Below are 11,724 nucleotides of genomic sequence, written 5' to 3'. Positions count from 1 at the left end.
GGTCCTGGAGAACCTCTATCCAGAAGGTTTTGGAGGTCACCCTTCTATCACCAATTTATTAACAGCTATAAACACCTGGAAGTATTTCATTCTGATCAGTGAAGCTTTGGTTTGGTACATTCAGTAATTTAAAAACCATTGCAGCAATTATCTGAATACCTGCAGCCTCTCAGAGCACGAGCTCCCTGGTTGATTTGCTTAATTGATTAATAACTCACATGTGTTCCCAGTATTTAGTAATTGGTGACTTAGGGTGACATATACAATTATCTGGATTGTGGCTCTCCAGGATCAGGGTTGGAGACGGGAATAGGAGTTTTAGAGTCAGGGGTACAATTTCCATTCAAAAATAAAAGTTTATTGCACCAAATTCATCAGGGTACAGCCTGTGCATAGAAAGATAATCAGATCCAGTTTAATGCTATATGATTGAAACCTTCATGTTCAAGTGTAGACATGACAACTAAATATATTAAACTAAATTTCACACTCACAGCCAGCTTCTTATCCAACAATTCCTTTACCTTCTCCACTTTCCTAATCTTGTAACTGTAATTCAAGATCAAACAGTACATGTTCCAACAGCCTAGAGATGATATAGACAGCTAAGTGGTAAATATATATTTTAATACAGTATACATGTTGGCCAGCACGGAGATCTATGTAATATCTGTATAAGTCTGAGATAAATTACATTGACCACCACTGCGTTTTGGGGTCATTGACATTGATGCAATACAAAAATAATAACCTTAAGCATTTAATTTTTTTTTTATTGTTTGTCAGGCTTCTTCCCTGACTTTTACAGACACAACAGCTTTATTCAATATGATATCCTTTAGCTACTCATACCCTTCCATAATAAGCACTGAAATTGGCAGAATGGTCTTCTGCCATCGCCAAGTAATAGTTTCTGATCCACTGAGCGTCATTTTGTATCCAAATGGGAATGCGCACTTACCCTGGATATGTGAAGTCTGACTTAAGCTAATGAGGTAATTAAATGTAAGATGAGTGTTGGAAAAACAGAAAATCCTGGATATCAGTTAGTGTTTTAGCTCAATCCGAGAAATGTCAATGAAGAACACACCCCTAGTGACTAGGCTCTATCATGTTGGGTTATATTTCTGGGCTCCCCTTCTACTTGTTTATCTTTTATTAAGCACTCCCTCTCCTGTGTAAACCAGCTGGCATTTTAGGCATCTTGCTCGAGTGAAGCTCTTCTCACACTGGGAGCAGCAATATGATCCGTCTCCTGTATGAATCTGCTGGTGAATTCTAAGGCTTCTTGCATAACCAAAGCACTTCCCACATTGAGAGCAAACATATGGTTTCTCTCCTGTGTGACTGACCTGATGAATTTTACAGTTTGATAGATATCTGAAGTGCTTTCCACACTGAGAACAGCAATATGGTTTCTCTCCTGTGTGAATACGTTGGTGAGTTTTAAGACATGTTGAGTGATGGAAACTCTTCCCACATTGGGAGCAGCAGAATGGTCGGTCATCCGTGTGAATTTTCTGATGGGATTTAAGGTTTTTTGCTTCGGTGAAGCTCTTCCCACACTGGGAACAACAATATGGTTTCTCTCCTGTGTGAATGCACTGGTGAACTTTAAGACACGTTGTGTCATTAAAGCTCATCCCACACTTTGCACAGTAGTACAGTTCTTCCCCCTTGTGTTCATTGTCCTCTATTTTAATGTGATCAGACACCACAGTGTTTAACTCCAGTTCATTGACCTCTGTCTTAATGTGAACAGACGCCACACTGGGTTCACACTGGGCTGCATTAGAGTCCAGCTCAGTACCAGCTGCACTGGGTACACACTCAGATCCCAGTGCCCCGAGTCCCTGTGTTAAATCCTCAGTCTGTGGCTCTGCCCTGTGTCCAGACTCCAGTCCCCTGAGCTCCTCCTCACTCTGTCTGCTCCTGTGCTGCTCAGTCAGGCCCTGGTTGTCTTCAGTATCTGTGGGCTCTGTGTCCTGCCTCAGACTGGAGCTCCACTCCTGCTCACAGTGCTGCTGCTCAATGGGAGCCCTTTCCCCAGAGTCAGGGAGAGCGCTGGCCTCTACAGCTCCTGGGGGAGAAAAGACAAGATAAAAGCACTGAGAACAGCAGCTCTGAAGACAGCTTTATTTTTTCTTTAGTGTGACAAAAAAATCAAGAGTAGAATGTTTAGTTTATTTGCAATGATGAATTTGTACTATAGCTATCCACTTGGTCTAAATGTTGATAGAAAAATAAATCTAGTAAGACGTTTATTATAATACATGTGCTATAGATACGAATACAAAAACAATAACTAGAAAAATAACTCATTCCCACTACCTAGGGATGAGAAGCAAATCTATCATTCAATTGTACAAAAAAAAATCTTCACACAGAGTCTTCACAATGTTTCATTCCATATTATAACATTACAAAATGTGAACAAGTCATTGGGGGTGAAAACTTACGGAATCCCATGTAACGTGAAAAGCGCAGTTAATGTTTATACTCGCATCTAATTGCATTTTCGGATATCCAATTAGAACGCATTTACGCAAGCGCACTGTGCAGTATTAGATTGGTGACCCGCAAGAAACCCAGTTAACACCGGAGTAAATGAGACTGAGAACTTAATTTCACAAAGGAATGCAAATTTGGGGAAATTGTCTCTTCCTTCAGAATTAGGTGGAGAATTAAGAGCATTATTTGTTATCTTGTTCATTGTCATTATTAGTAGTAGCCTATATCTTAGCAGATGTTTATTAGCTACTGGATTTCTATTATACAAAGCGCAAGTTAATTCTTGAACCGACGACTCTGCTCATTACCACGCAATGGAGTAAAGGCAGTTACCGCTGGCTGCTCCCCGGGGCTCCGCGTCTCTCTGTCCGCAGCTCGTCTCTTCCACCGCCTCCCAGATCTCACACAGGGCGGCTCTCATCAGCTCGGCCAGCGCCGAGGACAGGCGGCCGCTCAGAGCCGCGGACACCGACATTGGCCTTCAGTGCAGAATAAAATGAAGAAATGCCATTAACATGGTTCAGTTTCGGTTCTCATCAGTAACACTTACAAAAATCGAGACAGTAAACCGCGGCTGATATTTATTTTAGTAAAATACTGTTTTATTGGAAAGTATTTTACATTTCAAAATTAAAACCTTACAAAATTGTAATACTTATGATAAAAAAAAATTAAAAGACAATTCTAAATCTTAATGTGATTTTAAATTAAACCAAAATACATAAACTCAAGTAACCGTGTGCATAAATCAATCAAACAATAAACTTGTGATAAAGGCAATACTGCCAAATGAAAACCATTAAACAATAAGGTCAAATACATTGAAATTAACTGAAAATGCCTCAGACAAATCAAAAAACAATAAAATAAAATTGCATCATGCAGTGCACCTGTTTGGAGGCATCTGCATTTGTTATTGTCACCCATCTGTATGTGCAATATGCACCATAGTGACCCGTGTCTTCAAGTATCATGACTCCTGTCATACTGCGTGTGAATTTAAATTCTTACTTAAATGCACACCTTCTCAAGATTACATAAAAATACTATTAAATGCATCTGGCTAGCCTGTTAGTGTTACATTTCCTGGGACGGAAGCATAAATTGGTAAGACACCCTTTTATTACAGTTATTACAGTTACAATAGTTCATATTTTCAGTATTTTATCAAGTTAATATGAATTGAACAAGACCTACTTAATATAGAATGCAAAAATGCCAGCCCTTGTGCCAAATCACTTTTGATATCAAAGATAAACAGAGAGCTTAACTTGCATTAATTGCACCTATGATGTAGTAGTGAACCCATAGTAATAATGTTAAATGTCAAATCGGTTGGTTTGTCCTTTCAAACTTGCCTTGCCTACAACTAACTTCCATGCTTTTCAATAATGGTAATGACACCACTTTGGATTGATTCGGAGTATGTTGGGGTGCTAGCTGAAATCATTGCAGATGAAAAAATGAATATCTAAAAAAACTATAACTGCACTGATGAAAACAAATACTGCACAAACCAGCACAAACATAGCACAAATGAGAGAGACTTTTGGTGTGAGTTGGACATTTATGGGGTACCAAGTGACATCACAGCTCATAAAATATGTTTAATATCTCAGGAACCAAATACTGGGATTTGTATTTGGAAATATTATTTTCTCTGTATTTGAGTATTTTTAAATAATCTGTCCCAAAACAACTATTTATATTTTAAGCATTTGAATAAATACTCCTGAAAATCAAATACTCCTGTCGTTTATTTTTCCTGTATTTCTTTTCCCTCAATCAGCTCAACTCCCATTGGCAGCAGGCACGGGCCCAAACAAGCTGCTTGTCTTCACGAATAGTGCAGATTGAAGGGGATTGCCAAATCGGACTAAAACACTTGTAGTGCGTGTCTAGTTTTTGAACGACGGTTTATTCTCACAGCACTTGCTCATAGAACAGCCACGGCAAGAATCGAACCCCCATCTCCCGCACTACAGTGCAGCGGCCTTACTGCATCACTAAATGGCGAGGCTTCAGAATTTCAAAAAATACATATATATATTTTTTAAAATTCAGTTATTGATGATACATTATCACCTTGAGGGCGTGACACCATTGTGAGGTGGCATGAAGTTTACCAGTACAGCCCTACTGTAGCGTCTGCTGTTATATGGTTATATGGCACAGATAGGAGATGTCATTCTCAATGATGGACAGATGCTTTACCTGACCTTTGAGTTTGCACTGGATACAGGTGGATGTACATCAGCTGGCTCTGCATCATTGCCGTCATTGTCCACTATGTTGTTTATTTCAGTCTAATGGCTGTGACAGGTTGTAGCTATGTTGTGAAATATACAACATGTGACAAATATATGGGGTGTGGGTGTCATGGGCCAATCCAGGATATTGGTTACATGCATGCATAATGTGAATGGAATCTCTTTCGATTTTAAAAGTCTAACATATTAATCACGGGTGCAAGCAGTGTAACATGCCAGCTGACTCTCGTTGGGTGTACATATAAAAACTAAGTTCTTCTATTTTCCCTTGCATTCTCTAAAATTGCAGCATCCAAGCACACTAGGTTCCATCTCAATCAAACACTCACTCCTCCCACATCAGCGTTTAATTTTAGTGCATGCTGTTATATTGCCTATTTCGAAGTGTTTGATTTCACTTGAAACAGGCAGATATATTTTTGTCGGCAACTGTCGGCTAACGGATTTGATTTTGGGATGGTGTGTGTGCTAATTATAGGTACTCGCCTCATTGTATGTCATTTCCCAAACTGTCGGAATTGGGGTTTCCGATTATTCTTAGGTTTTACGACTGTTTCTGATTTTAGGTCAGAGCTCTAAAAAGGTATGATGTATCTAGTGGATGTATTAGGACCGAACATCAATAATGCCACCCACTGCAGTCATGCATTGACAGTGATAGACCCTCTGTGTGGCTACGCAACTTTTACAGTGTTACGTTACTCTATGCTGTAGGTGGAGCCGTAAATTTGAGCAAATCTGCAGTGTGCAATGTGGTTTAGAAATTTTAATGTATTATTCTTCTTAAGTACTGTGTAGATAATATTATTCATGCACTATAGTGTATGAATAATGTTTGTAGCTTCCCCCCCCCCCCCTTATTCCCATAATTTAGTTGAATTATATCCCCTTTGAGTTTTTGACAGTAAGTATTGTTGTGGGAAAAGGGTGTCATTTTAGAGTGTTAAAACATTGTAAGGGGAACATTTTCATTTCAAAAATAAAAGTTTATTGCACCTAATTCATCAGGGACCAGCCTGTGACTAGAAAGAGTCAGATCCAGTTTAACACTAGATGCTTGAAACCTTGGTATTCATGTGTAGACATGACAACAAAACATCCAATTAACACTCACAGCCAGCTTCTCATCCATCAATTCTTTCTTTCTCCACCTTTCTCACTTTTAAGGAACTGTAATTCAAAAAGGCCTAACCAGTCATTACATTTAAATAGGCTGTTAGCAAGGTCAAACAGTTCATTTTCCAACAGCCTAGAAATAATATAGATAGCTAAATTATTAATATATATATATTTGAATACAGTATACATGTTGGCCAGCACAGATATCTATTGCCGGACGCGTCCCTGTTTAGTGGATGGTTAACAATCTGGTGCTCGACGCGTCCGTCCCCACTGACGACATGATGCACAGCAGCGGAGGTGTGTGTTTGACTTGTAGACAGACAGGGAAGAGATCAGAGACATTGTGTCGGAAGATATAATCTCAAGTGCCGTGTGCGATGACGAAGAAAGTAGTTTTATTAGCAGCGTGGAGTGAAATCCACGTACAGAAACAATGACTGCTTACAGTTAATATCCGAGTGCATTAAACACTTGGATTTCATAGGACCGGTGCAGCGCCGTGACTATACTGAAGGATAACAATCGGATCGTAGCAGCCGATATTCATATTTTATGAATAACTGGATGGTGTTTCAGGCTGTGTTTTGTGAATGGTGTGCAGGACAATCCGCAGAGACAATCAGTATTGTAGCGACCTTGCCTCTTTAAAGGTTCCTAATAAAATAAAGCACTCGACACTGAGTTTTTCCAAAGCAAAAACTGTGATTTATTAATCTGTCTCCGAGGTACTTCTCTTCCCCCTTTTTCCTTCAGATTCTCTATAACCACACCGATGTTTCTCTTCATTAAACTCCCGCTCAACTCGACCCCTAACCCGTCACCAGGCCCTTATATATTCCCCTATCTGGCGACTCCCTCCCGTCCAATTACCACTCTCCGGCTGTACCACCCCGAGACGGGGGGAGCCACACAGACACACTTACCCACAAATATCCCTCCCTAACCCAACACAATAATGCCCCACACATAACACACATTCACACTCATGCACAAACACAAATAGGCAGACAGAGTCCCAGAACTGACTCACCCACCCTGCATACACACTTTTACACCCCCCACCACCTTTGGGCTGCCCTAATGGCACATTCACACAGACACCCGCCAGGATCGCTACAGTATGAAGGCGAACACGATTCAATTAACGTGTGTCCATTTACAAGTTAAATTAATGAATAAATAAATTCAGCAGATCTGGGTTTCCCTCTAAAACATAAGGACTGGTTTAATAAATGCGTCCATAAACGTCATGACTGAGACGCGCACTTTAGTTCAATTAAAGCTGCTCTATTGTAGCTGGATGAATAATAGTGAAACGTGTATTTCGTTTCAAATGTAACTTGCCCTGGTTAAGGACGTCTGATAAGTAAATTATAAATAATGCAGCAAAAAGTATTGTTTGCAGTTACAAATCTGTAATAAATTAAGGGAGTCAAGCTGTGCCGTTTAAAATACATATATACTAGCACAAATGATGACGATAATAATAACAATACATATTTGATATTTAGTATTATTGTTGCACATGGAAACGTATTCTTATGGGGACATGCTTGTCTGAATATAATGTTGTCTCTACACGTTTAGCTCTTCCTAACATCTCTTAACAGAAACGTGTATTTATTACGCCGTTTACAATCATGTAAAGCACAAAGAATAAAACAGACACAAAAGTCCTCTCTCGTCAGGCTGTGTCGCTCATAGTGTTGTTCTCAGTCTCTGTTTTTAACGCAAACACAAACCAAACCCACAGTCGCTGCTCCTCCCATAAGAGGGACGGACTTCACAGCGGCCTGGTTTTGAAACAAATGCTCTGGGACTCCGGCACGGCATGGCACGACACGGCGCTTAAGCCGGTGGAACCGAGGCATTTGTGATAGAGGTCTGGGATAAATTATATTAAACACTACCGTATTTTGGGATCATTGATATTGATGCAATAAAAAAAATAATAAACTTAAGCATTTAACTTATTTGCAATTGTTTGTCAGGCTTCTTCCCTGGCTTTTACTGCTGTGGCTTCATTGGCTTTATTCAATATAATGTCCTTTTCTTCCTCATAGCCTTCCATAATTAGTGCTGTTCAGTAGCACTGAAACAGACAGCGCGCTCCTCTGCCAACGCTAAATCATTTTTTTTATGCGCCACTGAACATCGTTTTGTAGCCAAACAGGAATGCGCACTTATCCTCAATTAGAGAAATCTGTCTTAGGTTAACAAGCTAATTAAATCCGAGAAGAACCAAAAATCCTGGATATCAGTTAGTTGTTTAGCTCAAGTCAACTTAGCCTGATAGGTCCCTGGTGTCTAGATTCTATTTGTGTTGGCTTATATTTCTGGGCTCCCCTTCTACTTGTTTATCTTTATTAAGCACTCTCTTTCTCATGTGAACCTGCTGGTGACGTTTTAGGTTGTTTGCCCGAGTGAATTCTTTCCCACACTGGGAGCAGCAGTACAGTTTATATCCTGTGTGAACCCACTGGTGAGTCTTAAGGCTATCTAAACGTCCAAAGCTCTTCCCACACTGGGAGCAGCAACATGGTCCCTCTCCTGTGTGAATCTGCTGGGGGGATTGAAGGCTTTTTGCATATCCAAAGCTCTCCCCACTTTGAGAGCAACTGTCTGGTTTATTTCCTGTGTGAATGAACTGATGAGATTCAAGGGGTGCTAGCCTAGTGAAGCCCTTTCCACACTGGGAACAGGGACATGGTTTCCCTCCTGTGTGACTGAGCTGGTGAATTCTAAGGTGTGCTGGCTGATGGAAACTCTTCCCACACTGGGAGCAGCAGTATGTTTTTTTACGCGTGTGAATTTTCTGATGAGCTTGAAGGTATCTTGCTTGAGAGAAGCCCTTCCCACACTGGGAGCAGGAGTATGTTTGGTCACGTTTGTGAACTGCCTGATGAGTATGAAGGTATCTTGCTTGAGAGAAGCGCTTTCCACAATGGGAGCAGCAATATGGTTTCTCTAAAGTGTTGTGTTGTGTGTTGTCTTGATGTTTTTTCAAGCTTGACAATTTACTATATCTCTTGCCACACTGGGGGCAGCTATGGCAGCCCTGATGTTTCTGAGCTCGTTCTGAGGGGGGAGTGTGGGAGGTGGAGGGTCTCGGACACAGCTGTCTGTACTGTGATGATGAGCTCTGAACCGTCTCTGTACTATCACTCCCTCCACTGAGCTCCTTCCTCAGGGCAGCAGACTGAGGGTCACACTGTCCATCTACACAGGGCTCAGACTCTAGTTCAGATAGCTCAGGTTCTAGTTTAGACAGTCCATCTACAGGGAGCACAAGTTCCGGATTACACACAGTTTCTATAATATTCTCAGGTTTTATATTTCCAAGTGTGTATGTGAAAGGTGTCTGCATACTTGGCTCCATTTTGTAGACCTCAGACTCCAGTGTATCATCCTCTGTTTTAATGTAATGAGACACCAGAAGAGGTTCACACTGTTCTCTGCTCTGTCCACACTCTGATCCCAGAGCCCCAAGTCCCTGTGTAAAACCCTCAGCTTGTGGCTCCGTACTGTGGTCAAACTCCAGTCCCTCGACCTTGAGCTCCTTTTCACTCTGTCTGCTCTTGTGCTGCTCAGTCAGCCCCTGGTTGTCTTCAGTATCTGTGGGCTCTGTGTCCTGCCTCAGACTGGAGCTCCACTCCTGCTCACAGTGCTGCTGCTCAATGGGAGCCCTTTCCCCAGAGTCAGGGAGAGCGCTGGCCTCTACAGCTCCTGGGGGAGAATCAAGACAGGAGAACAGCACTGAGAACAGCAGCTCTGAGGACAGGCCACTAGTACAGGTCAGAATAGCATCCAAGCACTTTTGTAAAATATATCCATACCAAAACATTATAAACTATAACATTTTCAAAGTAGTTAGTTAGTTTGGGAATAAAGTATTTCTTTATTTAGATTAATGCTGCTGCTGCTGCCACCTTGTCTACAGTGGATTGCATGAACATTCACCCCACAAGGACTTTCTGTAGTGTTACAATCTGGAACTAAAATGTATTTCATTTGGAATTCCTGTCTACACAAAGTATTGCATGTATATGTTGTAATTGTATGTTTATTTATTAACTACAAATAAAATACAGAAATGTACTGATTGCATATGTATTTACCCCCCATTGTATGACTCCTAAATCAGCTTTGGCGCAAACAATTGCCTTCAGGAGTCACATAACTAGTTGAATACAGTCCATCTGTGTGCAATTAAAGTGTCACGTGATTTCAGAATAAAGAAACCAGTTTTAATGTCAAAAAACATATCCAAACACCCACACTATGAAGACCAAGGAGCATTCAAAACAAGCCAAAGAGAAAGTTCTGGAAAAGCTCCAGTCAGGGTTGGGCTTTAAAATAATATCCCAAACTTTGAACATCCCCAGAGCACAGTTAAATCCATTGAAAGCTGCCATTTACCAACAGTGCCCATCCAACTTGAGAGAACCTGAGCAATAGACGAAGAATGGGCTTGAAGACTAATTGCTGCCAAAGGTGGCTCTAAACAATATAGACCCAAGGGGGTGAATATTTATGCAGCTAACATGTTCAGTTACGTGTAATTACATTTTATTTAACGATAAAAAAAAAATGTGCTTCTCAAGGTGCTGTGTATGTGGTGTTAATCAAAGGAGAGTATCCAAATATCTATTTTCATTGCCGATTGTAACAGAACAAAAAAGTCCTTGGGGGGTGAATACTTATGCAATCCAATAGCTGGGTTAATGTTTATGCTCGCATTTAATTGCGTTTTTGGATATGACAATTGTGTAATTCCATTGAAGTGTACTGTGCAATACTACAGAATGTTGCGCTGCAAGAACGCACCCCGTTAACACTGTCAATGAGAACTTGATTTCACAATGAAATGCGTATTAGCGAAAATGTTACTTCGTTGGTGAAGAATTAACAGCACTTAAAGATATATATTACTAGTATATTTTAGCAGATGTTTACTACCTACTGGGTTTCTAGAATACTGTACAAAGCGCAAGTTAATTATTGGACCGACTATTCTACTTATTACCAAGCAATGAATTAAAGCTAGTTAGTTACCGTCCGCTGCTGCCCGGGTCTCTCCCTCTCTCCTCCCGGCTCCTCGGCTCTGCACAGGCGGCCCGTCCGCTCCGGAGCTCCAGTGACACACAGCCGCCTCCCCCGCCACCATGAGCTCCTGCAGCCTCCGCCTCAGCGCCTCGTTTTCTCTCTGTCTGCGGGTTATTTCCACCCGGGACTCCGACACCGTCTCTTCCACCGCCTTCCAGATCTCACACAGGGCGGCTCTCATCAGCTCGGCCAGCGCCGAGGACAGGCGGCCGCTCAGAGCCGCGGACACCGACATTGGCCTTCAGTACAGAATAAAATGAAGAAATGCCATTAACATGGATTCATTTTATTTTCTAATCAGCCACAATTTTACAAAAATACAGACAAAAAACAACAACACGGTTGATACTTGTTTTAGCTCCTGAACTAATTGTTGTTATTGTTGTTGTTGTTGCCCACGCTGAACTAAAGCACAAACACGACCCGCCCAAAGTTCGCGGTAAACAAAGATCCAAACAAGAGTCACTTCCGCCTATTTCACATGGGAACTTCCGTTTTAGCCGAAGCGGTGCATTGTGGGATTGTAAGGAGTCCCCTCCGTTACCTAAGGAAAACTCCGGCTGCGTCGCAAACCGCACCCTCGCTCCTACACCCTTCGACAAGTGTGCACTTAGCGTGACGTTGCGCTGACGTCACAGTGCACTAGAGTGAGGAGGGTGCAGGTGAAGCTAAAAGCGCTCAATGGGACTCACCTCAGCGCCTTCGCGAATTATAC

General features: G+C 41.4%; 1 protein-coding gene across 1 annotated transcript; it reads right to left on the bottom strand.

The window, feature by feature from the left end:
• Positions 1-6,585: 6,585 nt before the first annotated feature.
• LOC136767782 (zinc finger protein 79-like) lies at positions 6,586-11,485 on the bottom strand. Its single transcript, XM_066721780.1, has 2 exons — positions 10,959-11,485; positions 6,586-9,629 (listed from the first exon to the last, which is right to left on the bottom strand). Exons 1-2 carry the CDS (start codon positions 11,242-11,244, stop codon positions 8,218-8,220), a joined length of 1,698 nt encoding a protein of 565 aa, XP_066577877.1. The 5' UTR covers positions 11,245-11,485; the 3' UTR covers positions 6,586-8,217.
• Positions 11,486-11,724: the final 239 nt, after the last annotated feature.

The sequence above is a fragment of the Amia ocellicauda genome, chromosome 14 (assembly GCF_036373705.1).
Source record: "Amia ocellicauda isolate fAmiCal2 chromosome 14, fAmiCal2.hap1, whole genome shotgun sequence".
NCBI lineage: Eukaryota > Metazoa > Chordata > Actinopteri > Amiiformes > Amiidae > Amia > Amia ocellicauda.
Note: the sequence above shows the minus strand (reverse complement) of the source record. Positions and strands in the feature narration are given on the sequence as shown.

Coding starts and splice junctions, on each gene's coding strand:
- LOC136767782 (XM_066721780.1), bottom strand. CDS start 11,244: ATGTCGGTGTCCGCGGCTCTGAGCGGCCGCCTGTCCTCGGCGCTGGCC. Junction 9,630..10,958: donor GACCCGGGCAGCAGCGGACG/GTAACTAACTAG, acceptor ATTCTCCCCCAG/GAGCTGTAGAGGCCAGCGCT.